A 27,915-nucleotide genomic window follows, 5' to 3' on the forward strand; every position below is an offset into this window, starting at 1 on the left:
GTGCAGCTCATCCAGGATGGCACATCAATGCGAGCTGTGGCAAGAAGGTTTGCTGTGTCTGTCAGCGTAGTGTCCAGAGGCTGGAGGTGCTACCAGGAGACAGGCCAGTACACCAGGAGTCGTGGAGGAGGTCGTAGGAGGGCAACAACCCAGCAGCAGGGCCGCTACCTCCGCCTTTGTGCAAGAAGGAACAGGAGGAGCACTGCCAGAGCCCTGCAAAATGACCTCCAGCAGGCCACAAATGTGCATGTGTCTCCACAAACGGTTAGAAACCGACTCCATAAGGATGGTATGAGGGCCTGACGTCCACAGATGGGGGTTGTGCTCACAGCCCAACACCGTGCAGGACGCTTGGCATTTGCCAGAGAACACCAGGATTGGCAAATTCGCCACTGGCACCTTGTGCTCTTCACAGATGAAAGCAGGTTCACACTGAGCACATGTGACAGACGTGACAGAGTCGTGGAGAGCGATCTGCTGCCTGCAACATCCTTCAGCATGACCGGTTTGGCAGTGGGTCAGTAATGGTGTGGGGTGGCATTTCTTTGGAGGGCCGCACAGCCCTCCATGTGCTCACCAGAGGTAGCCTGACTGCCATTAGGTACCGAGATGAGATCCTCAGACCCCTTGTGAGACCATATGCTGGTGCGGTTGGCCCTGGGTTCCTCCTAATGCAGGACAATGCTAGACCACATGTGGCTGGAGTGTGTCAGCAGTTCCTGCAAGATGAAGACATTGAAGCTATGGACTGGCCCACCCGTTCCCCAGACCTGAATCCGATTGAGCACATCTGGGACATCATGTCTCGCTCCATCCACCAACGTCACGTTGCACCACAGACTGTCCAGGAGTTGGCGGATGCTTTAGTCCAGGTCTGGGAGGAGATCCCTGAGGAGACCATGCGCCACCTCAGGCGTTGTAGGGAGGTCATACAGGCACGTGGAGGCCACACACAATACTGAGCCTCATTTTGACTTGTTTTAAGGACATTACATCAAAGTTGGATCAGCCTGTAGTGTGTGTTTACACTTTAATTTTGTGTGTGGCTCCAAATCCAGGCCTCCATTGGTTAATAAATTTGATTTCCATTGATGATTTTTGTGTGATTTTGTTGTCAGCACATTCAACTTTGTACAGAACAAAGTATTCAATGAGAATATTTCATTCATTCAGATCTAGGATGTGTTATTTGAGTGTTATTTTTTTGAGCAGTGTATTAACTGGCTCTGAAATATAGAATGGTTAAGCATAAACTTATAAAAATATAACACAGAGGTCACTTAAAAACAATTCTTTTATTTTTAAGGCAATTAATACGCAGTCTTGCTTTTCTGCCCTTATTTAGGACTTCTACCTTAGGCTCTGAGGTCATATTCTGAGCTCATATATTCTCTTACCTAACTGAAGTATAATTAAAAACTCTTGTCATAAGTGTGTATTTTAAAGTCCAGGTTTTGAATTTGTAATGTATTTTTTGGTTTCAAATCATGTACCATCAGGAAAATTAGCTAACAGGACATATCTCAGAATCATAGGTCTAGTTCATGTAAACAATTGTAACTGTAAGAAAAACAAAGACAATATATGATGATAATATCTGAATGTCTTTTATTATTCAAATTCTCACAGTTTTTTCATTGTTATATGTATCTTCTGAAATAAATTAAACCTCTATGGTTTCATGTAACAATTGCAATATTGTCTGGCACAAAAATGGCTGACTCATTCAATCACTACAGTAGGCCATTATTTGCACTGTGACATTCATAGAAAAGTTAAATATGGTTACAAACCCACATAATTATCACAAGTCCAATACATTTTGTTCTCATATGTGCATAGGCTGATAGAAAACAAAGACCTATTTTGGGGTTACTGAGGAAACATTGCAGCCTCATCTTGTGTTGTGATGATGATGATGATGGGGACAAAGGTGGTGATGAGCTTGTAGTCGTGAGCTGCAGTCCTTTCACCATTGTCTTCTCTAGCCTTGTGACTTCTGTAAATACTGACTTGTTGTGATACACTTGGCCTATTGGTATGCATATTGTGCCTCCTCTCTCCGCCTCATGGAAGGCACAACCTGAATCCATACAATATGGAGTTCGGAAATTCATTCAAGTGTCACAATTCATTTGCCTTCATTCTATCCTTTTTTGATATTAACTCTTTTTGCTATAAATTTGAGACTTTAACATAATATAGAATTACAGTATTGCATAGTCAGCAAGTACATTTTAGTGATGTCATTTCTGCATTGCTGCAAGATAGAAAATCCTTTTGCTTGTTTCTTTTAAAAATAGAATCAGCAATATGAAGAGACATTTAGACGCACATCGATTTGCCACTTTGTCTCTTTAAAAACTGCAGAATTGCTCTAAGTGGCAGTGATGCCTCTTGCCATGCAGCTGAAGGAGCTTCAGTGCTGGGTCTTCTCTCCTCCAGCAACCCAGTCCAGGTGCTTCCAATCACCCTGGACATTCTTGCTGCTGAAGTCATTGTTTGACTGGTAATACTGCGAGAAGTTCTTTTGATATGTAGATGCTGCAAGGAAAAAATAGACAAAGTCAGCATGAAGCATTTGGGAGAACAACAACAGTGGCTGGGAGAAATCCATCTTGACTGTCTTTTGAATTCATGAAAAGGCTTACGACTCATGCAGGTGACTCTGGGTTTGTCCCAGAGGCCGTCCTCTCTACATCTGATGGTGGGAATGTGTCTTTGGATGAAGCCGTTCTTACAGTGATACCTCACCAGAGAGTTGATCTCATAGCGAGGCTTAATGCTGCCAAAGATTTGAGCATCCTTCACAGCGGGAGGCTGCCCACAAGATACTGGGGTGGGGGAGAAAAAGACTAGACTAGACACACCGACTAGCACAGCATGGACCAAAGACTTGTTTTGCACAATAGCGAACCAGTAACCTAACAAGTACTTCAAAGTGATCTAAAAAAGTGACCACAAAAACCACTATTAAAACGTATCATTCCATCTTCCAGCAACAGATCCGGCTCCGCTAAAGGCCACAGAGCTAGCAGTCTTACCTGTGCCCTTCTTACAGGTGAACGTCAGATGGTAGTTGCATGGCACATCGTTCCACTGACCGCCATCATGCCATATCATCACCACACAGTCCTCACCATTGGAGAAGTAGCTGTCTGGCTGCCCTGGTCTCCAGTTTTCAAATTGCTAGCAGAAAAAAGAAGCACCAGCTAAATTACTTTTCATAATAAACGTACTGCAGTTTTATATTTTACTAGGTGCGTGACAACTGAAAAGCTGCAACATGCAAGCCAAAGCTAAGAAAACTGTTATGTGGCGGTTACTATATAGAGCAGAATCCACAGGTTTACTCCTGTGGAAGAAACTAGATGATCTTTGTGTACCACCTCATTTTTACACATGGGGGCGCTAAAATCACATCCTGCAGTATGCTTTTTGCGGCTCTGAAACTAGCACACATATGTCAGCGATACACTGGATTTGCCCCATTAAGCATTACTGTTCTCCAGTTGTCTGAACCGACCACCAAATGCATGTGTATTTTCATGTTAAGTCAGACATAACTGCATGTATACAAAAAAAACAATAGATGGCAAAATATAACAGTAGGAATAGTTGTGAACAAAACAGTTTTTGGCGCTGTTTGTACAGTGTATCATTAATGAACGAAAAAAATTACTGGATGAAATCTTCTTACCATGGAACTTCCATCTGTCCAGCGGAAGTCATTCTCAAACATCTTGTCGTTGAGTCCAGTCCACTGGTAGTCATGGCCCAAACCTATCAGAGCATTGAAAATATTCATTATTTTCCCAGAATTACTCTGCCTTCAAGAATTCTACATACATCAGCTTCTCCATCAAACAATAATCAGGTCCATTGGGACGTGGATCCTTCTACTAGCAAGTTTCCTTTTGAACATCCCACTAAAAGATTAATGTAACTAAATTGTTGTAGTGCTATCTAGAGTAGGAACAATACCCAAATTAACTTAAGTCAATTTTATCTATATAGCACACTTCCCAACGTATATTGTCACAAAGCAGCTTTACAAATGCATGGGTCCAGATTCCTAATGAACAAGTGGCAAGAAAAAGCTCCCTAGGCAGGGATAAGGAAGAAACCTTGGGAGGTCCAAGACTCAGAAGAAGAACCCATGCTCCATTGGGAGGCCCAGTCAAAGAATGCAGCAGATGACTGTTTCTTTAAACCCCTGCTAGCTCCCACTCATGCAAACTACAGTATTATCCGTCATAAAAAAAAAATAAAAAAAAACTGGCTCACAGGAAATAATTTAACCAAACCATCGTATGAACATCACATCTGTTTTCACATTGGTGCCAACAACTGATAACATAGATAAAATAATTAGTGCTATCAATTCCAGGTGCCGCGATTAAAAGTCCTCACCAGGATTTTGCTCAAGCTTGCTAGATTTTCTAATTAGCAATCCAGGTAAAATTAGTGGAATCAACACAATCCAGGAAGCCTGAGCAAAATCCTGGTGAGGACTTTTAATCGCGGCACCTGGAATTGACAGCACTAAAAATAATCTATTAAATCATCTCTTAGATGGCTTCTTTCTTCTTGTGAACTTTGTCCATGTTTCCTTTTCCATTAATGTTGTGCACTTATAACAGTGCTCAGCATTAATATAAAACATTGACTTTAAATCTCTTCGACAGACATCTTGGACAGATGTCCTTTGAACTCACGGTTGACAAAGAGCTGTTCTTCATGGGACAGGACGCTGGTCAGGTGGGCTCCCTGCATACGGCACTCCCTCTCTGCCCCGTCCCATGTGCGCCTGTGATGGAAGTATTTGTAACAGTAGCCCTGAAACTTATGCCAGCCAAAATCACAGGATTCTGTATCTGGATTTGAAACACAAAATAGAGAGATCAGACACACAACAGTAGAAAGGCAGTATGTAAGAGTGAATAACAATTCCTGTATTCCCCTGCCGACTTTCAGCTTATACGCTATATTGCCAAAAGTATTCACTCATATTCCTTGACCCACATATGAGCTTAAGTGACATCCTATTCCTAATCCATAGAGTTCAATATGATGTTGATCCACCCTTTACAGCTAGAACAGATTAAACTCTTCTGGGAAGGCTGTGCACAAGGTTTAGGAGTGTGTTTATGGGGACTTTTGACCATTCTTCCGGAAGCACATTTATTAGGTCAAATACTGATGTCGTACGAGAAGGCCTGGCTCTTAGTCTCTGCTCTAATTCATCCCAAAGGTGTTCTATCGGGTTGAGGTCAGGCCAGTCAAGTTCATCCTCACCAGACTCTGTCATCCATGTCTTTATGGACCTTGATTTGTGCACTGGTGCACAGTCATGTTGGAAGAGGAAGGGACCAGCTCCAAACTGTTCCCACAAAGTTGGGAGCATGGAATTGTCCAAAATGTATTGGTATGCTGAAGCATTCAGAGTTCCTTTCACTGGAACTAAGGAGCCAAGCCCAGCTCCTGAAAAACAACCGCACACCATAATCCCCCCCCTCCACCAAACTTTACACTGGGCACAATGCAGTCAGTCGATTGCTGTTGTCCTGGCAACCGCCAAATCTAGACTCTTCCATCAGATTGCCAGATGGAGAAGTGTGATTCGTCACTCCAGAGAACACACCTCCACTGCTCTAGAGTCCAGTGGCAGCGTGCTTTACACCACTGCATCCAACGCTTTGCATTACACTTGGTGGTGTTGGGCTTGGATGCAGCTGCTCGACCATGGAAACCCATTCCATGACACTCTCTGCGCATGGTTCTTGAGCTAATCTGAAGGCCACATGAAGTGTGGATGTCTATAGTGATTGACTCTGCAGAAAGTTGGTGACCTCTTCACACTATGCACCTCAGCATTCACTGACCCCACTCCGTCAGTTTACATGGCCTAACACTTCATGGCTGAGTTGCTGCCATTCCCAAACACTTCCATTTTCTTTTAATACAGCTTATAATTTACTATGGAATATTTATGAGCGAGGAAATTTCACAACTGGATATGTTGCACAGGTGGCATCCTATCACAGTTTCACGCTAGAATTCACTGAGCTCCTGAGAGTGACCCATTCTTTCTGCCTCGATGCTTAATTTTATACACCTGTGGCCATGGAAGTGAGTGGAACATCTGACTCTGATCATTTGGATGGGTGAGCGAATACTTTTGGCAATAGTGTATATTCAATATAGTGTATATTCAATATAGTGTATATTCCAGTATCATCAGTTGCCTCTGTTCTTTACATTTTTTTATTTGTATTCTTAATTTTTTTTTCCATTGATCAGAGATCAATTACTTTTAAGAACATTCTGAGATTAACATAAATGCACAAAATCATGTGTGTATATATTTCACCAGTAACATGTCAATTTGCAGATTACAAGGGAGTGCCATCCATGTTTGTAATGCTAGAATGCATTAGCTGTTGCTCAAGTTCTTAAGAAACAAGTAAACCTTTCATATCAAGTATAATCGGTTGCTGGTGTAGAATACTGAGGGGCACAGAACCATGTCTGTTGTGATGATTGCACTAATTAAATTAGCCTAGCACACATCAATGTTTGTCTAGTAGCACACATTGATAACCCTCAACAAGGCGCATGTGTGACTGCCCTGATGGCTGTGCTGTTCGATGTCAGTGTTGCTAGCACACAGTGACATCTACTGAGACTGGCCAAATAGGAGCACATAAGGCATGAGACTAAATGAACTCCAACTCTAAAGGAGTTTCCAACTGGCTACACTATAGTCCTCTATTATGACTATCTATAGAATGTCCATACATAACAACTTCTGTATGTTGGTCAAGATATGGAAACAAAAGGCTTGCACACCTACAACTGATATTTGTTACTGCAGCAGTAATTCTAAGAGCTCAAAAAACTGTGAGAACAGTGTGTGTGTGTGTGTGTGTGTGTGTGTGTGTGTTTGATAGAATATGTTTTGATGTGTGTTCATTAATTTAGTTTATTTAGTTTAATTCATTTCAGATCTCAGTGTGACAAGACAGTGAAGCATGTGTTTAAATAAAGCAGTGTTAACAAGCTCACAGATCAATGAGAAAAAAGCAGATGTAGTGGCTCCATGATTGTGGTTTGTCCTCTTTGTTTATTGGGGAGGTTTGTGTAAAGAGTAAAATATATATAAACTATACTGCCAAAAGTATTCTCTCACCTTCCTTGACTCACATGTGACCTTAAGTGACATCTCATTCCTAATCTATAGGGTTCAATATGATGTTGGTTCACCCTTTGCAGCTAGAACATCTTAAACTCTTCTGGGAAGGCTGTCCACAAGGTTTAGGAGTGTGTTCATGGGGACGTTTGACCATTCTTCCAGAAACACATTTGTGAGGTCACATACTGATGTTGAATGAGAAGGTCTGGCTCTCAGTCTCCGCTCTAATTCATCCCAAAGGTGTTCTATCAGGTTGAGGTCAGGACTCTGTGCAGGCCAGTCAAGTTCATCCACACCAGATTCTGCCATCCATGTCTTTATGAAACTTGCTTTGGGCACTTGTGCACTTGATGATGTATGGCTTGGATGCAGCTGCTCGACCATGGAAACCCATTCCATGAAGCTCTCTGTGCACTGTTCTTGAGCTAATCTGAAGGCCACATTAAGTTTGGATGTCTGTAATGATTGACTCTGCAGAAAGTTGGCGACCTCTTCACACTATGTGCTTCAGCATCCACTGATCCCGCTCCATCAGTTTACGTGGCCTACCACTTCGTGGCTGAGTTGCTGTCATTTCCATCTTCTTATAATACAGCTTACAGTTGACTATGGAATATTTAGGAGCGAGGAAATTTCACGATTTGTTGCACAGGTGGCATCCGATCACAGTTCCACAATGGAATTCATTGAGCTCATGAAAGTGACCCATTTTTCCCAAATGTTTGTTAAAACAGTTTGCATGCCTAGATGCTTAATTTTATACATCTCTGGCCATGGAGGTGATTGCAACACCTGATTCCAGTAATTTGTATGGGTGAGCGAATACGTTTGGCAAAATAGTGTATTTTCCAGTATGATCTGTTGCTTCTGTTATTTAAATTTTTTATTTGTATTCTTTACAAATGAATATACAAATGAAAAAGTGTGGAATAAAATAAGACAAACTTTTTTCAGTTGCTTTTGAATTATTGTGGCTTGATCAGATTGCATATAACAGATCGCACACTGTTTGCATATAAGCCAGTAGTGTCTCACAATTGCAATGGCCTTAGTTTGACAAACCTAAAAGTCTTGGCTGACCAGTTTTGATGTAAGTTTAAGATTAAGGTGTTAACATTGCCAATTGTGATTTTCACCCCAATCGAAATTAGTCCGATTAGCATTTACCCATCTGTGCAGTGAGAACACACACACCCACACTAGTGATCACTGGGGGGCTGTGGTGCACACGTGCCCAGAGTGGTGGTGCCCAGGGAGCAGTTGAGGTTAAGTACCTTGCTAAAGAGCACTTCAGTCATGGCCTTATACATGTATGCTTATACTGAGAAAATTCACAATATTTAGCCCAACGTAATGAGCATAACTGCTCGTCACGATACAAACCACATAAGAGAGACCCTAAGCAAGTATATTTGAGTTATAATAAGCAGATTGTGTTAAATGGATGTACCTAGAGTTCAAACATTTAACAGTGTCTTAACTGTTTTACTCTTTACTTTTAAAATGTCAAAACCCATGAGAAAATGTTTGGTATTTCTGAAAAAAAAAAACGTAAAAGATTAAACTTAATGCCATGTTTATGTGCCAAACCAACAAAAGAAGTGGTCTTTTGAGTGTTTGTAGGATGACTGAAAACAACTGAAAGTCCTCACTGGAACAGTGAAGCACAGCGTCAGGGTTTTTTGCCAAGCAAATTAGACCAACAAGAGAGAAACTGTAGTAAACTGAGTAAAATATAATCTTTTATGGGCACGAGCAAGGTCAACACACAATGACCTAAGGCACTGGCTGTGGGCATATACAAACAGATCATCGCCTTTCTGATGATGTAGTTACTTCTGCTTCTGTGTGGACCCTGCTTTTGGCACTGTTCTATATTCCTTCATTCAGAGGCCATACTTCACTCCCACCAGAGTCCTACACTTGCCAGATGTGTCCTACAAAAGATGGTTTGTCTGGAAGCAATACCAGGTTTGGACCAAATCCTTACTGCTCAAACAGATGGATTAAACTGGCCCACATTAGGAACGTGTCTACATTCCTTCTTCAAACAATGGTGTTTCTGTTATTAGATCACATCACTGGTTCTTCATGGCATGGACATCTTACCTTGTTCACAGAGATCGCCTGAGTAACTGGGTAGACAAAGACAGGTGAAGGAATTAGCTCCATCAACACAAGTTGCCCCATTACGACATGGGTTGGACTGACATTCATCAGTATCTGCATAACATAAATTAAGAAAAGTACAGTTCAAAAGCTCATCAGAAAATAACCAACAATATAAAGATGTTTATAAAGCACCATACCATTTTCACAGTGTTCCCCACTGAATCCTGGCCTACAAACACAGGTGCTTTCTTTACCATTAAAATAGCAGGTTCCTCCATTCTCACAAACATTTTCTGTGCACAAAGTGCGACCTATAACAACAAAGCAAATATTACTGTTTTCATACTCAATTCAAAATTTGAGTGACTTGGGCCCAAATTAGTTCCAGTTGGAAAGGATAACTTCCCAATCTCCAATTACTAGCAAGAACTCTACCTAAAGGCTATTTACTTTTAAAAATACAAAATGATTATAACAGCAAATTCCCAGTAAAAGGCTTTCGTGATACTCTACCAGGAGATTCAGCTGTGTGTCCTTCCACTGTATATCCGTTATCTGTCCTGGTTTCCTCCATGTGTGGAGGCAGGCCTTCTACCATTACTGGGAGACCAACAGATTCTCCACTAAACGTAATGTCAGTGGTGTGGAGTGGTGTGGAGAGAAACAATGTTGCAGAAGGATGCTGAGTGCTCATCTCATCCTCAACATCTGAAGCATCTGTAAAACTCTTTTCAGGAATGCCCTTATGCTGAACAAAACTGGATGCTGCAGTCAAAACTGGTTCCTGTGAAAATGTTTCAGCAGGCTTCACTTCTTTACTGATAGGAAGAGCTGTGCTTATAGCTGTCTGTACTTTTGGCAATAAAGGAGGGACCTCAGTGACAAAACCGTTTGTCTTTGAGGAGTCAATGACGATAAGGGATGACAGAGTGAAAGGAGATGGGCTCAGGTCTTCTGGTTTCTCAAGTGGGTATAACTCCTGTGCTGAACCTTCCTCTACAGTGGTGGATCCTTCAAAGTCATCTGTGTCCGGCTGTTTTCCTCTGTCAACAATGCTGAGATCTGTAGAGACACTGAATGCCAGAGAAGGTGTTTGGGTAGAGAAATCCTTATCAAGTGTCTGTGAAGTCCTCTCAGATTCAGGGATTTCTGACTCATCTGTAACTACCACTTCTTGACTGTAAGCAGGTGTTTTTGGCAGGACATCATCTCCTGAGCCTTCATGAGGAAGTGATTCTTCTGTGGGGTGTAATCCAGCCCTCTGCTCAAGAGCAGACAAGCTGTGAACAGACTCAGAGATGATCTCATAGGCTGAGGTTGTATCTATTGTGATTTGAGGGTGCTCTGAAGATGTGACTGCTTCGTGTGAAACTTTTAGGGTAGAACTAAATTTAGCATCTACTGTAGAGGAAGTCATAGGTTCTATCTCAAAATCAAACAGAGTCTCATTCTTTTGATCAATTATTGGACTAACAGTCTCAAATTGGTCTCCTCTGAGCTCCTCAGCCACCTTAGTCTCTGGAGTTAACTGTAGCTCATGCTTGCCATTAAAGAACTTCAGAGTTGGATCAGAGGACAAATGAAATTCATCACTGTCCTCAATCACTGACGTAGGTGTACTCTGAATAGACAGAGTGGTATGTTCAGGATGTTCAAGATGAGGTTTTTGATGTAAACCATCATCAAGAAAGCGCAGTACAACATCAACTGCAAAAAATAAAAAGAAAATGGATTAATTTGATGCTATTAAAGTTCTGACTTGTTAATTATAATCAGTCAACTCATGAAGACCTCAAAGTTGAACATATAGGGAAGGTCAGATGCCTTTTTTAGTAAGACAGTATTTACCTTTCTCAAACTAAAACACTTACAGTGTCAATTAGCTTTGATGGAAAATATTAAGCTGAATGTGACTGATAAAAGATTTTGTCTGGCATGTACTTGTGCACATGTACACAAGGATGCACATTTGCATCGAGACACAAATCCTTGTCATCTCATCCTCATCTCAAGCATAAACATGAAAATGCACAACAAATGTAACAACCCGGGTCTGGAATTCATTTCTAAATTCCTGTCAACCATTTCTTCGCTTTCTTCACCAACATGGAAAGTATGTTATGATAAAGGGTAAGCACTGAATCAAATTTTGCTCATTAAACAAGCAGGTAGATAAACCTCAGAATAAACAGTTGAAATTAGATGGTAAAAAGTGATGGAGTAACGGCTAGGCCGGCCCCCTACAGTCACGACCAACTTGCCTTTTCCTGTCACTCAAACTGTTCTATGCAATATTTTTCTCAGAAAAGAGATAAAAACACTATTATTTTATATTAAATTTGAATATGGCTAGTTACTCACTGATCTTACCGGACACATTTGTATCATGTACGTCAACCACAAAGACATGGACAGAAGGCTCAAAGGCAGTTTCACTTCCCATAGCGGTCATTTTCTTGTCCACATCTCCTGCCATCTGGGTGGTGACCTCTGCATTGACCTCTGAGCCCTCTGTTTGTTCTTTATACACAATGGCCAGTGTAGCTTGGTCAAATGGTTCTTGTGTGGCAGTGTGTTGAGTAGGAGTGCCCGACACGCTGGCTTCTCCACTGCCGCTGACTTCAGCTACATCCAGCTGAGGAGGTATGCTCTTCATGGCGGGGAGAAGGGGTAGGGGAGACGGGTCTAAGAAGGGATGTCGATCTGGCACTGCTGCCTCCACTTTGTCCACAGACACATCCCTGTCATAGTCACTGAAGGGAGTTGTGGAATCCATGCTAAGAACAGAGAGATCCTCTGTGGTTGGGAAGGTGGGAGATGCCTCTGTGGGGCCAGTAATCTGCTCTTGTCCTGAGAAAATATAAAGAAGAAGCAGGTGTTTTTCAGTTTTCAGATAATGAACAAGACAGACTCAACAAATTCTACAGACGCCCTCCAGTGAACTGCTTAAAATGTTGTGCTTTGACAGTCACACATAGGAATATAACAGCATAATCACCCAAAATAAGTACCCACTTCTGGATAAACTATGACCATTTAAGCTTAATATCTGGCAACTGAATCAGAGTATTTTAGTAATGGAACTACTTATAATGCCAACAGCAATGAAGAAGCCAACACAAGAATGTATTTTTAGGGGATGATGTCATAATTGGGTGGAACATTCTCAATGTTCTCTGCTTCTTTTAAGTTTGCTCTTGTTCTTACATGGATTTTCACCTTTTCAGCAGTGTAACAATTGCGAGTAAACAGGATGCTGAGCAGAGAGCTTTTCATAAGCGTACCGCTTTTATTAACGACAAAGCAAGGCACCTAACCCCAACTGCTCCCTGGGTGCCAGGCTAGGGCTACCCACCGCTCTGGGCATGTGTGATCCACAGCCCCCTAATAATCACTAGTTTGTGTGTGTGTGTGTTCTAACTGCACAGATGGGTTAAAAGCGGAGGACAAATTTCGATTGCGGTGTAAAAATCACAATTGACAAAATACGGCACATTTACATTTACAAATTTATAATACGGTACTTCACAAACACTGACATGACAAAGAAAGACAAAAATTGACAGATCGTAGTACCTGATAACAAAATTTTACTGTTAAAAACAGACATGTAGGCTTCCAGATGTTCAGTTGTGACACTTAAGGGAGCATTATATCCCATACCCCCACGCTATGGAAAACACAGTTAGGGTCGGACACTGGGGCAAAACTGTTTATGAGGTCATATATTTTGGAAGTTGCTCATCTGGTTAAATGCAACCCTAGCAAAATCACACCAGCACCACAAGCATAGCTAGCATTACACTACTAAAAAAGCTGCATGTTTTCGGCTATACAATACATTTCTTTATAGTACAATTCTCATCAAATCTTTTTTACTGATATATATCTTCACTGTATTACCTTCAGAATATATACAGACCATTTAAAAAATTTGAATATCATGGAAAAGTTGATTCATTTCCATCAATCCATTCAAAAAGTTAAACTTCCATAGATTATAGATTCAGGGCCCACAATTTAAATTTCAAGTATTTATTTGTTTATTTGTACATAATTTGGCCTTCTAGCTAATAAAACCCACAAAAACAGGATTTCAAATAATTAGAATTCTGTGGAGAAATCAGCCTATACTTTTTAGTGTGACACACTAATCATCTACTAAACTCAAAACACCTACACAGATTTCCCCAGGTGTCTTTAAATTGCTTCAGTTTGGTTCAATTGTCTCAGTTAGGTTCAATATGGGGAAGACTGCAGACATAACAACTGACCAAAAGACCATCATTGATACCCTCCATAGGATGGGTAAGCCACAAAAGTTCATAGCTAAGGAGGCTGGCTGTTCAGAGTGTTTTGTCCAATCATATCAATGGAAAGTCTAGTGGAACGACAAACTGTGGCAGAAGAAGATGCACCAGCAAAAGAGACGACCGTGGGCTTCAGCAGATTATCAAAAATCACATTCAGACACATCCGGGAGATTGAACTCTGAACCTGAGCCAACGTAGGAACCGGACCAAGTAGAAGAAGGGCTGGACTGTTGGCCAGTGGTCAAAGGTCTTCTTTTTTGATGAAAGTAAAGTGTGTCTTTTTATTTTTATTGAGGTCCAAGGGTTTGGTGGAAGATGGGTGAGGAACAGAACCCAAACTGCTTGAGGTCCAGTGTGAAATATCAATAGTCAGTCATGATTTGGGGTGCAAGGTCTGGTGCAGGTTTTGGCAAACTCTGCTTTCTTAAATCCAAGAACGTTTTAGAAGACTTCATTATTCCTTCTGCTGAGGATCTGTATGGAGATGCAGATATCATCTTCCAGCAGGTCCTGGTACCTGCCCCTACCACCAGAAGCACAAAGCCTGGTTTGATGCCCATACCATCACGGTGCTTGACTGCCCAGCCAACTGCCGGACCTAAACCCCACTGAGGATCTATGGGGTATTCTCAAGAGGAGAAAGAGGGCCACCAGACCCAACAATAAAGAAGCATTAAGGAAATCTGGGCTTTCCCAGGCAATGCCACAGGCTGAGTGCCTCAATGCCACAGGCTGACTGCCTCAATGCCACAGGCTGACTGCCTCAATGCCACAGGCTGACTGCCTCAATGCCACAGGCTGAGTGCCTCAATGCCACAGGCTGAGTGCCTCAATGCCACAGGCTGAGTGCCTCAATGCCACAGGCTGAGTGCCTCAATGCCACGGGCTGAGTGCCTCAATGCCACAGGCTGACTGCCTCAATGCCACAGGCTGACTGCCTCAATGCCACAGGCTGAGTGCCTCAATGCCACAGGCTGACTGCCTCAATGCCACAGGCTGAGTGCCTCAATGCCACAGGCTGAGTGCCTCAATGCCACAGGCTGACTGCCTCAATGCTACAGGCTGACTGCCTCAATCCCACAGGCTGACTGCCTCAATGCCACGTCACATCGAGGCAGTGATTAAAGCAAAGAGACCAAGTATTGAAGACACAATATTTTGATTCATTTGATGTGATCCTAATTTCTTTTTTTCTACAAACACTGTGAAGCAGTTTGGGCCGATTTTCTCCCCAGTATTCTCATTTTTTGAATTCCTGTTTATAAACAAATAAATATTTGAAATTGTTTCAATTATAAGCCCTGAATCTATAATATATGAAGGTTTAACTTTTTGAATGAAATAATGGAAATGAATAAACTTTTCCATGATATTGAAATGGTTTGGAATGGGTCTGTATCTTATACACATTACCAAACACAAAATGTTTATCTTCTCTGTAGGAGAACACCAGGAACCCACTGCAAACTATGGAGCACCGTTCATGTATAACATGCTAATAGTGAATATCCAAGAGTGTGAAAGAAGAACTAGTGTCATCCACTTCTCACTGTTTTATGTCAGACGCCGCCACTGTCGTGTCCTCTGACACAGCTGCGTAAGGCCGAAACTATGTGGAACTAGCATGAATGCTAATCTGTGGCCAACGCCTTGATCCCCTTCTCACTTGTCATTTGTCTTGATGTCTTCTCTCAGTCTTCTAAGACATCCCACTAACTTTCTCTCGCACCATACCCCATTTTCACCAGCTACCATAAACCCCCCCAATCGTTCTCTCTCTAGTGTGGGAAGCAGCTGTTAAACATTAGGGATGTGTTCGCCTTTCTCAGCAACTTTTCCTGATGTAAAACACAAGGCTCTCTGCTGACCTACCAACATAACAGAAGGAGGGCTTTCCCCATCTACTTCACTGTGTATTGTTCTAGGGTCCTCTCATCTCTGAGCCTACCCAACATGACTTGGTTTGTTTCGCAATGCACGGCACTAGAAAGCAAATTAAGAGGGACCTTCACATTAATCTGAACAGGTTCTTTACAGCTTTGTTTGATAAATATTCTTTAGATCAATGAGCTGAGAGTATCAAACCTCTGAAGATACAGTGCTTGAGGATTTATAGTGCACTCCATCAGTAACTGGACAGTGTCAAAACATAACAGCAAACTGTTAACTTTGACAGTTTGACAGTTAACACTCACTGTCCAAGCAAGCATTGATTTGTGTGGGTAATTTCAGTTATAGCTGAGGTAATGCAGACAGCAAGATTAAAGAGCCCTCGGCAGTGGGAAGAGGCAAACAGAGGTCAGGGGTCACTGTCACTTATGGCTGAATAACTGTTAAGAGAAGAGAAAGATTTAATTATACCCATGTGTTTTAACGGACAGGTTTGCGCTGGACCCTAGAAGTGGCCCCAGCAGGTTTTAGCAGGAGAGGGGGAAGAATGTGCAGTAGTGTAATGATTCCTCAGAGACACGAGCTGATCCAGTTTCCACCCAGCAGAGGAGTTCACAAGCAGTCCAGCATCAAGCCAAGTCTCAAGTTACAGCTGCTCTGATGTTGCACTCTTCTCTTTTTAAACAACAGTGTGAAAAAAGAACTTCACCCACAGAACACCCACAGCTCCAAGTGTCATCAAAATACTATAAATCACCCATGTTCAAAATAATATATACCACACCTTCAAAATGCTATATACCACACACCTTCAAAATATTATATCTCTCACATGTTCAAAATATTATATACCACACCTTCAAAACGCATAGATAATATTCTTCCTACTTTCTCATTCCCATTATTCTGCAGATTCTTTTTTCTATCAGCTTATCTTTGTCTCAGGCTTAATGCCTAAGATTAGTTTATTCCTATGATGAAATAAACTCCAAAGTCCTGGTGTATTCTGTTCATGGTCTTTGACACATCATTTGATGTCTCCGATCTCCGATGTCACCTGGTTTTTCCGCCTCATCAGGGCCTATTTGACTGGCTATTTAACACATTTTGGCCCTTTCGTTCAGAGGCAAGAGCAGCACACTCCAGGTGTAAAACTCCCAAACCCACATGCACGGTTACTTTGCTTTCATGTGCCTCAGCTAAGCTTCATTTCACATCACACTGCAGTAGATAAAGAAAACAATGCAACAAAACAAAACACCAAAGCAAATGGGCACCTTTAAAACAGAAGGCTCCAAGTTTCTCGGTGGGTAGCGGATGTCCGGTCTGGTTCAAGAAGCGATACATGGTGCGGACCCCCAGCAGGCCCCGGCCACACTGCATGCGGGGCACTGAGATGGGGTAGCGGGCGCTGCCGTCGGACAGCCAGCCAAAGTTACACTGGTCCAGGCCCTCTCTCCAGGCCGAGTACAGATGGGCAGGAGACGCCAGCACCGCGCCCAGCTTCTCACACTCCTCTCTGGATTCTTGCAGAGTCAGCTTATTGCTGACTGAGAGATAAAACACTTCACCTAAAGAGTTCACACACACACACACACACACACACACACACACACACACACACACACGTTTGATATTTTTGTCTGGAAAATGCATTTTCTCTGAATGGCCTGTAGGAACACGGGCCTGGATCTAAATCGGATGGTGGGAACTACACCATGTGTTTTTCTAGTAAACACTTATTCTTGAACCTCATTGTTTATTCATTAAAAAAATAAAGACAATTCTGAACTTACCTGCAAGTTTACCCACATAGCAGTAGACATCATACTTTTCTGAGGGATCTCTAAGTCCATATGTTCGAATGCCAGGTTTCCCCATCTTGTCCCCATGGCAAGCATCCCTAGGCCTTGTAATTGGATACCTGTGAATAACAAGTCAGTGTATGCAAAATAACCAATATTAAAAGTTATACGTTTACTACCTAATTAGACATAACCCAAAAGGACTTGAGTCTGTACAAAGTTCAGACCTGACTGTTTGGTCAGCCAGCCATCCGGCGTCACACTGATCGAAGCCGTCTTCATAGGCAGACTGCAGCTGCTCTACTGTGGCGATGGTCGCCCCCACAGTTTTGCATGCTTGTTGGGCACTCTCAAAGTCCAGGTTGTACCGAACCGCATCCACCCGGTAATGGAACACAACACCTGTAGAAACACAAGCATCATAGCCGTCACATTACTCCAGACAGATATGAAACAAAGAGTCCAACGCTGTGGTTCCCTGAAACACCCACCTCCAGATGCTATATCAGTGTTCTAACCGGGCTCACACTGAACACTTTCAGGAATTGAAATGTGACCATTGAAAAGGTGAATGTTTTACCAGCAGACAAATCTGCTGGACATCTGAGATGATGTCACAGATAGGAAAACCTGTAAGTTAAGTTATCTTTGGTTGGTTGATGGCAGCATGTTTTGTGTGTGTGTTGGGATCTGTGTAAATAGTCCATATGTGGTAGTATTAACAAGTGTAACCCCTCACTATAGACCAAGCTGTCCCAAGCACTCTGAACTAAAAGATTTTATGTTTTATCTATACATGTCTCCTGTGCAGGTTTTGCTTAGCCATGGTGCCAATCTGTAAGTTCAATGTAACACGATTTCCCATAAACACATGGGCCTCATGAATGTGATTGAGACAGTTACTTTACCTTTCATTCTCTCCTTAACTTTACTTTATGAAATAAAATTACTTTATTTATGTAATATAACTTTACTTTATATATAGATGGAAACTGTTTCCTAAGATGCTGTATAAGGAAATTCTTGAAATATCTTGAAATGCAAAGAGATATACTAAGTATTTATCAGATATCAGAGCTTTTAATATATTTTTTATATTTTGAGTTTTATAGTTTTTTCAATTGCCAGAAGGAAGCAGATTCTCATGTAGATGTAATTTCCTGGAGGCAGGATTTATGAGGGAATGATCTGAAGAAGGCTGTCTTTGTATGACCACTACTACACAGTCACCACAACAACCACTCTTTGTTATGCCGAAATGAAGAATCATTGTGCATTTTGGTTATTTTGGAAACAGTGTTTGTCTGAATCAAGCCTGATCAGCATGAGAACAATCACCACCAGGGCTTCTGAACTTGATGAAATTTAATGAAAAAACATGAAAAAACTAAAAATATAAAGATAGAAAGCCAGGATATTACCAAATACATTTAATAAAAATTAGAAAGCAATTTACTGAATCGTTTCTCTTTCTCTGAGAATATACAGATATAAACATACAATTCAACCTGCAGCATGCATTGTTGAATACTCACCAAAAACGTCCAGGGTGATGATGTCCTGTGCGTCATCGACACCATGCATGACTTCACACCTGTATGCTCCAGCATCACTGGCTCTCACGTTCTCCAGTGTGAGAGAAGCGTCTCCCAAGTCCACAAGGTGATGTGGGACTGAAACTCTCCCATTATAATTTGGTCCAATCTTAGTAAAGCCATTCTGGGTTACTATCACTATGATCTCAGAATTGTCATCTAGTTTTGTCCACTTGATGCGGAGGTGGTCTGTTTGTGCAGGTGTGATGGCAGGAGACACATTGCTCAAAGTGGTGGTGGCCAGGGTAGACTTGAGCCTTGGCATTTGCAGTGTGGAGAAATGGCAGGGAAGGACCACCGTCTGGCCCAGAGTGCCCAGCACAGGAGAACTTTCTGCTCTCACCACATCACTGGACTCTAAACAAAGACAATACACTGGGTGATGGGGAACCTAACTGTAAACAAAGACAATACACTGGGTGATAGGGAACCTAACTGTAAACAAAGACAATACACTGGGTGATAGGGAACCTAACTGTAAACAAAGACAATACACTGGGTGATAGGGAACCTAACTGTAAACAAAGACAATACACTGGGTGATGGAGAACCTAACTGTAAACAAAGACAATACACTGGGTGATGGAGAACCTAACTGTAAACAAAGACAATACACTGGGTGATGGAGAACTAGTCAGACAACCTTACTGTAGGGTTGTTTTACAAGACAAATGGAAAGCAAGGCAGAGGTATCTGGAATGGTATAGACTGACCAAGAATAATTTAATAATCTTGGTATTTTACAAGTTCAATTATGTGAAAAATCAGTCCTCAATGTGTGAAAAGACAAGAGTGATACATCATCACAGTTTGCTTTGCTTGTCTTAAAATTACATTAAAAATCTATATCATTTTTAAACATCTGACATGTTTATTGTCATAGTACAAATATATATATATATATATATATATATATATATATATATATATATATATATATATATATATATATATATATATATATATATATATATAAAACAATAAACCAAAATGTGAAACGTTTATTGTTAAAGACACTTTCCCACAGTTCACTGCTCTCACTAACTGATCAGAAATCAGTTTCTGTCTGCTGAGGTGTCAGTAGAGTAGAGGAGACCTGGGGTGGTTTCACATTGCTAATATTCTGTGAACTTTGGGGAACCGTACGACATGTTCAGAGGTTATTAATCTGTTTCCCTCTCTCAGGCCTCAGGGGATCTGATGTAATACCACTTCTGTGGCTACAGCTGTGGCTTTGCACCATCAAATGAACTTTTGGAGTCAGATATTTTATGTTAAATAAAAATTATAATAAATTGCAATATCCTTTTTCATTAAAACAGTGGGGGAAAGTAGGGCAGTATAGTGATTTGTTTCAATTCAAAATGTTAGTCATTAATGTGTCCTTTAATCCTTTAAGGCTGCCCATGTGATGATGGTTGGTACATCATTTTACCTTGTAATTCCAAGATGCGTTTATGTTCCTTGCATTAATGGTGCAAATAGAAATCAGTTTGATACATGCTATTCAAGAAAACAGTTTGAAAAGTAACTATGCTATTAAAATTCTGCTGTTTATTATCATTAGAAGTGATTGAACAGTGCAATTGGATTTAGTTTCATATTTAGTTCTATCAGTGTTTATTCACTGAGGTGTTCTTTAGGTTTTTCATTCAATTTACTTTAATGAGAAATCTATTATTTAATTATATATTATTTTATAGTCATAAGTTAAAATCATTATGAAAACCATAATTGTTACTAAAATCTAATTCCAACAGTACAGTAAGTACATACTGCGTCACACACCTCTGTGCAGGACAGCTGTATCTTTCATGTCTACGTTTGTCTGATAGTAATCATTTGATCTGGGAATTGAAAGAGCCAGAATAGAAATGTGCCAACCAATCCCCCCTCTCTCCTACTGTAATGAGTCAAAGTTTCCTAATATCTAACTTCCTTTTCACAGTATCCTTTATGAAAGCTTACCATTAGGGGTTACACTACCGCACAGGAACACGAACCACAAGATGGGTTTTATGTCCAAGAACATCTCCATTCTGTGGACAAAATATCAGACTGTTTCTGTTCATTTTGTTTTGAAACATACTTCGAGCATATCATTACAAACCCCTCCCTCCCCAATCCAGTGAAACTGACTCCATCCTCCAGCACGAATCGGTGTGAACAGCAGATGCTGTACTTCAGGCATACACCACTTTGTCTTGCTAGGACTATACGCCTAATAAAATATGCGCATAAAAATGTAAAAAAAAAAATCTGTAGGCTATAGCGAATATATGGACAGTCACAGCAGCGACTCAAATAAACTGGTCATTTTTAAAAGGCAGCTCTCCAGAAGGTAATTGTTACTTCTGAAGATCGCGACAATGACATTGAAATGAGTTTCATAAACTGCGCTGAATCTTCAACTGACTTAAGATGAAACAGCCGCACATGGAATATGGTATGAGATAAAAAATGAAACTCGTGATGTAGACAGACTTATCGAACTTCTAGGTGGATTACATGATGCACAACACATTTGTAAATTCGTAACTGACCCCACAACGCTTGCGAACAATAAGCTAATGGATCCTAGGACGTTTCGGTAATTGATAATGAAAACGATAAAATTGTTGAAATGGGTACAAATAATAATAATAATAATAATAATAATAATAATAATCTTAAACACTTTGTATCCTATATTGGTGTACTCACGACTGTCCAAAATCGAGAAATAAGATGTGATCCAATTGTGAAAACCCTTGAAACTTTTCTTGATGCTCCTAACACCGTCTGAGCAAATTCCGTTTACCGTGGTAACACCGAAAAGAAACACAAAATCAGCCGGCTGACAGTTCAAATTCAATTTACACCCACAGTTTCGTCATTGACGATAGGAGGGGCCCAGAGACCGAGCCCCTCTCGGACAGTTCCTTCCTCTTGAAAAAACTTTGGAGAATTGCATTTTGTGTAGACTATATCACAAAAATAAATATTTGAGATTGCAAGTGTAAATTTCTCACCAGACAGCGTATAGGTATTCACACAAATGTCGGTTAATGCTCTTCAGAATGGACGCGTAAAGCGTGTGTAGTATTTGTGTAGTTGCTTGCAGTACAAGTTTGATGTCGATTATGAGACAGGGTTAATCAAACGCCAATCACACCTCCACTATCGAGACGTTTATTTACTGTGAACTCAAACTAAAGTGGCTCGGATACAGAAGTTATAGTTGTAGTAACTCATTAAGTTACTACAGATCTTTGACGATAAAATCTTTAGAGGCCACCGAAATACAAGTGACGAACTTGCTAAAGTTTAATAAGTGTTTGTCTTACACTAAACATCTGCCTCCTCACAATATAAGTTTTCCCCAAAACCTACCGCATGGGGGAGACGAAACTTATCTTTCGGGATCATAATCGATAAAAAAAAAATTCAGAAAAAATTGGTCCTAACAGATACACGCGATCGAAACCAGCAGTCGCACGTTTACTATATAATACTGGAGCGTCCAGCAACCACAGAAGACAAAAAATAAAATCAGATCTTTATTTCTGGTCTCACGTTACACATACATGGCTAAAATTGGCAGTTTAGTTTGCCCATTCATTTAATAAGTTTATAAAGCAATACTTCACTGTACAAATGTATGGTTAAAAATGAACGTTTAAAAATGGCATCAAAAAGAGATATGGTGTGTTAGATGTCATCAAACAGGTCATCAGGGTCTGGACTGTGTGCACGCTGCAGGACTGGATCCCTGTTCACTGCTGCATTGGCTTCCTGAGGCCGATCTCTCCTGTAATCAGAGTGAGTACTGTCAAAATATCAGAAAGATCACACATGCAACAGCTACCTGTCACAAGGTGCATGTCTAATTAACCAAGTGAGTGGGTACATTTTGAGAGTAACAATGATAGGCTAAGGTTTGTATAAAGTAATAACTTTCTAAGGGAAGAGGGATACTGTCACAGTAATGACCCTGCCTCCTGATTAAATCAGAGGACATGTTGAGTCTTTTGTGTATGTCCAGTGGAACACTAAAATGTGTTAAAATAAAACACCCGGAGAAGAAATGACATTAAAACAGACGCAAAGCTGACAAGAGGGTAGTTTGACTGCATGTTAGATGGGTAATACACCAATACAACAAAGTCATTGCTCTACAGTGGGTGCTCCCCACTGTTTCTGCAAAAAATAAAAAAAAATACATCCCCAAGTGTTTGGTTCCCATATCAAAGTTGAATGCTAACAATTCAAAGCCTCGTTCCCTATGGATCCACAAATCTATCAAACCAGCAGGGAGCTGCTCTGGAATCTGCCTGAAAGGAGCACGAGCATTAAACACACGCAACAACGAGCACTTCCCCAGCTTTTTGTAGCAGTACTAGTACAATTGAAGGGTACCACAGGACGCCATGTTCATAATGTGTGGCAATACTTTCAATAACCCTCACAGAGCAGTCTTCCACATGTCAGCTGTGGCAGGAGAGCTTGGCAAACACTAATGTGAACCAGACATGGCAAAAAACACAATGGCTATTATGCAGATAAGCATTAGAGTGAATCTGACTTTAACTGTGTGCAACACACATGCAAAGTGCAATATCTGTGCAGTATCATACACATAATACATATATTAACTCATGTTCACAATTCAAATGCTGGAAATTAATCTAAATGTCACTGCATGAGATACGTTGGAATTCATATTTGCATTTAAATATATAATGCATTACATTATAAATGTATTTAGTCTCAGCATGCCAATTAGACATACAAATTCTTATGTCACAGTCTATCAATCAATTTTGTGAAACCATTTAAGAAAAATAACCACCTTTTAACCTTTTCAACAGAGAAAAAAGTCTTACTTTGGGGGGCTTTCCTATTAAAATGTGCACATCTAAATCTGACCAGACACACCATTTGCATTTGTTCATGAAGTCTAAATACATGAGTAAACACTGGGCCTGATGAAGATGCTTCACTTACATTGTACATGTGGAAGTCATTCCGAAGATACTGCAAGATACTGTAAGATACTGTGTCTAAAGGAACTAAACACAGCGGGCTTATGTGTTATGTGTAGGTCTGATAATGGCCTGTACATTATATTTTTACCACAGAATACACGAGAGAAGCAGCTTTGCAGCACCAAGTTGTAAGGCAACCAAGGACTGCGTGTAGCAATATAACAATGTCTATTCACTTTTAAACATAAAAACAAATATGAAGAGTGCATTAATACAGATGGCTTATTGTGCAGTTAGGCTTTTCCAATACCACAGGGGCCATTTTTCTTCACTTTCAGGGACTGTATTCATCTTTTTCTCTATGAACCCTTCTTGCTTTCCCTGGTCTCTCTTTTCTGATCATTCTTATCTTCAATACTGCTCATTAATTCCACTACCCAAGCTTAGACGGACAACAAAGTGACCCAGAGAAGATACAGTTCAGTGAAAAGGGGAAATCAATGGGGAACTGCATAGTGGCTCAATAATTTAACACCTGGATTTTGAGTAAAGAGCTCCACATCTGTGACTCCAAACTCGACACATCAAAATTTTTTAGAGTAATTCTTTTCAGCATTATAGACAAATAAGAGAATTCTATGGGCATTTATTTGAGCAGATGTGTATGGCACATTGTCATCACATCTGTGAGAGGCTCTGAGTCAAGCTCACTGACCCACAGATCCAGCCATCACAAATCTGTCTGTGAAGCGCCTGCTCTTGTTGCCTCTCATAGCAATGGCCACATTTTGGACATTCAACAGCCCAGTTACTACTTGCAATGATTATTTTGTATGTCCCGACAATAAATGTAGAAAAACAAACCCATTTTTGGTTAGTTCAGTGTTTTGGCATGGCGACTGAGAAATTAGCAGGCAGAAATTGGAACGGCTTATTCAATAAAAAAAGAAAATAAACCAATGAAAACAAATGCATTTCTAAATTATTATTTTATCAGACTGGATTGAGAATTGGAGTACAACTTTTTCTTGGGGCATAGCAATTTTCATATAAAGTCTTCAGAGTACATGACAACAAAATGAACATCTGGTTTTACAAGTAGTAAGATGCAAACAGTAAGTATTGGTATCCCTTGGCACAAATGCAGCCATATTTTCCACTGATTATTGAAGACTGGAAACAACAACACTCAGTGGATATGGCTGGGCTCAGTGTAGTCACCGCAGGCCCCCCAAGAGTGAGACTAAGGCCAACAGAAACTCTCCCCTCTTCCCACTCACATGGCCCACTCAGCATTTGCCCACTCACATGGCCTGGCACAGAGCACCATTCTGTAATAGGCTATGACAGCCAACAGCACAGAGACACTGGAAAGTGGGACTAGTAAGGTTTGTGCTGCTAATGGCATCAGTAAGTGGCTAACAGCTATCATTGTAGCTAGACAACAACTATTGATCTGTTGCCATAACCTTTGTAGTCATGAAATACTTCGATACACTGAAACATCTGAAGGCTAAAACCCTGTGTTGGGCAACCTGCAATTTTCATTTAAGGCAACCAGGTTTGGCATGTCAACCTTCTACACTAGAATTTTTGGTTCTTGGATTTCAGCTCTGCATTCAATACCATTGCCCCAGAACTGCTCCAAGACAAACTCACCAAGCACTGCGTCCACCTGCCAGTGGATTACCACCCACCCTCCAGAACACAGCAGAGGAAGGCGAGGAAAAACCCATTAAACACAGTCAGCCCTGGAAAACTCAAAATTGTGACCTGTTCCATCTGCTTTTCTCGATTGCACTCCCACAAAACACACCATGAAGTACATCAATACAAACTGGCCCAGTGTTCATTCCCTGACTATGTTTACCAATGCTCTATGCATTCAAGTAAAGGCAATAATGGGTCAATGCTTTTGTCTGTTCTTTACTGTTAATCTTAAATCTAAATGATCACAGTTGTACTTTAAAATATAATATTTCAGGGTAATACCACACTCTTTCTCATGATCTAAATCTTTCAGAAGTCATGGGATCTGAAGCTCTTCAGTATTGCTCAACAAATCTGAAACATCTGGGTTATTACAATGTGCAAATGTGCAAAAAAGCAGTGTTGTACATTTCCCATTAATAAAGCAGAATGAGTAAGAGGCGTCCCAGAGGTCTGCCCCCCCCCCCCCCCCCCGGGACATGCTAAAACTTGTACAGAAAGGTGCTGGCAAGAGAAGACCCGGACAAAAAATGAAGTCTCTTGACTTCCACACAGTGGAAAAAGTTGTGGGAAAATTAGTTTCTGCTTGACGATAAGACACTATATGGTAGCATCCAAGACTGGATAAAACACAGCTGTGAATAAGAGACCTGGGAATATGACTGATGTGAGCTGTTCGAGTCAATTCTTGCTACAAAGAGAGCATTAAAATACACAAGTCACACTTAATTTTGTTCAAGTCAAACCCTGGAGACCCAGTTAAGAATAAAGACGAGGGCAAATTAATGTACTACTAGCAAATGAGTGTAAAATATACAAGCTGTCTCGTCAAAAGTAAGGAAACACCCACAAAAAATGAATATACTTTGTGAAGAGATGGAATGTTTCTCTTCTTAAAGACAGAACTGTTGTTGCTAGCACTTTGGATGAAAGTTCATCAGGAAAAGGGGAAAAGTGGACAGCTTTCACACTTGTGTATGGGTGTTTCCTTACTGTTGAAACATGCGCTATATTAAATGTAAAAATAGAAAATCTACTGAAAATTGACAAGCTAAAATGCCTTAAGTGGATGATAAAATTTTATTACTGCAGACACTAGTTCATGAGAAAGATGGACAAAAAAAAGACCCATCATCACAGTGTTTGTCCAAGCAATCAGTACCCGTGCTTTCCAGCTGTCATTAAAAGTGTTATGTACAGTGGGCTGCACACTTTATTTTGTTGTGGATTTGCCATTTTTACCAGTCAATGTACAATTAATCACTCATAATAATAATGTGAATGCATGTTTTAGAGAGTTTGGAAAACAAAGTGAAACTAAATCTCATTCACAAAAGCAGAGATGAATTCAGTACCAAACTCTTGCATTCGGATATCACACGTTATCAATACTGATCAGATACTTTTCTTTGAAATCTACTGTGGAACTGGGTTTCAGTTGATTGGGTGAAATTATATACATTTTTAGTTCCATACATACTTCTATAGTGAGGAAAACAAGTACTTGAACATCCTGCGACTTTGCAAGTTCTCCCACTTAGAAAGTGGTTTGTCCATGACCATTTGGTCATGGACAAATTGCACCTTAATTGCACTCTCCGTATTTGGAGGACCAAGAATGAGGAGTACCATCCCAAAGACACCATCCATTGGAGGTGTTTTCTGCACATGGGACAGGACGACTGCACTGTATTAAGGAGAGGATGACCAGGGCCATGTAGTGTGAGATTTTGGGGAACAACCTCCTTCCCTCAGTTAGAGCATTGAAGATGGGTCGTGGCTGGGTCTTTCAACATGACAATGACCCAAAGCACACAGCCAAGGAATGGCTCTGTAAGAAGCATATCAAGATTCTTGAGTAGCCTAGCCAGGAGCTCAAACTCCATGTTTCTCAGTGACAGCCCAGAAATCTGGTTGATCTGGAGAAGATCTGCGTGGAGGAATGGGCCAAAATCCCTGCTGCAGTGTGCAAATCTAGTGAAAAACTACAGGAAACGTTTGACCTCTGTAATTGCAAACAAAGGCTACTGTACCAAATATTAACATTGATTTTCACGTGTGTTCAAGTACTTATTTGCAGCAGTAACACACAAATAAATATTTTTTTAATCATACATTGTGATTTCTTTTTAGATTATGTCTCTCACAGTGGACATGCACCTAAGATGAAAAGACTCCTCCGTGATTTCTAAGTGGCAGAACTTGAAATGTCGCAGGTGTTCAAATACTTATTTTCCTCACTGTATCTTAGTGAGATATTTGTTGCCTTTGTCATCACCAGCTTGACTGTCTACTGTACTGTACTCACCTCCAACACACACCTCCCTC

General features: G+C 40.8%; 2 protein-coding genes across 5 annotated transcripts in view; both read right to left on the minus strand.

Moving 5' to 3' along the window:
* Positions 1-1,585: 1,585 nt before the first annotated feature.
* Positions 1,586-21,771, minus strand: vcanb (versican b). 2 transcript variants are annotated; one of them, XM_076986583.1, is made up of 15 exons: positions 21,614-21,771; positions 20,879-20,949; positions 18,851-19,267; positions 17,543-17,717; positions 17,307-17,434; positions 16,788-17,081; positions 11,678-12,157; positions 9,821-11,014; positions 9,505-9,618; positions 9,305-9,418; positions 4,719-4,877; positions 3,701-3,783; positions 3,045-3,189; positions 2,652-2,834; positions 1,586-2,544 (listed from the first exon to the last, which is right to left on the minus strand). In XM_076986583.1, the coding sequence occupies exons 2-15, from the start codon at positions 20,946-20,948 to the stop codon at positions 2,420-2,422; spliced, it is 3,681 nt and encodes a 1,226-aa protein (XP_076842698.1). In that variant the 5' UTR covers position 20,949; positions 21,614-21,771; the 3' UTR covers positions 1,586-2,419. The 2 variants fall into 2 exon arrangements, with proteins under 2 accessions (XP_076842698.1, XP_076842699.1); XM_076986584.1 differs by lacking the exon at positions 9,505-9,618.
* Positions 21,772-22,436: 665 nt separating this feature from the next.
* The window catches only part of xrcc4 (X-ray repair complementing defective repair in Chinese hamster cells 4), a 29,612-nt gene continuing 24,133 nt past the window's right edge, over positions 22,437-27,915 (minus strand). For all 3 annotated transcript variants that reach the window (XM_076986585.1, XM_076986588.1, XM_076986586.1), the window contains exon 8: positions 22,437-22,700. In XM_076986585.1, coding sequence (XP_076842700.1) covers positions 22,601-22,700 — 100 coding nt within the window. In that variant the 3' untranslated portion in view covers positions 22,437-22,600. The remainder of the gene's footprint in view (positions 22,701-27,915) is intronic.

The sequence above is a fragment of the Brachyhypopomus gauderio genome, unplaced genomic scaffold (assembly GCF_052324685.1).
Source record: "Brachyhypopomus gauderio isolate BG-103 unplaced genomic scaffold, BGAUD_0.2 sc47, whole genome shotgun sequence".
NCBI classification, from domain to species: Eukaryota; Metazoa; Chordata; class Actinopteri; order Gymnotiformes; family Hypopomidae; genus Brachyhypopomus; species Brachyhypopomus gauderio.

What these genes read in the sequence shown, in the direction of transcription:
- vcanb (XM_076986583.1), bottom strand. Translation starts at nt 20,948, where the DNA reads ATGGAGATGTTCTTGGACATAAAACCCATCTTGTGGTTCGTGTTCCTG. An exon ending in CATCACCCTGGACGTTTTTG is followed by an intron (nt 17,718 to 18,850) that starts GTGAGTATTCAA and finishes GTGTTTCTACAG; the next exon opens with GTGTTGTGTTCCATTACCGG. An exon ending in GGACAGATGGAAGTTCCATG is followed by an intron (nt 3,190 to 3,700) that starts GTAAGAAGATTT and finishes TTTTTCTGCTAG; the next exon opens with CAATTTGAAAACTGGAGACC.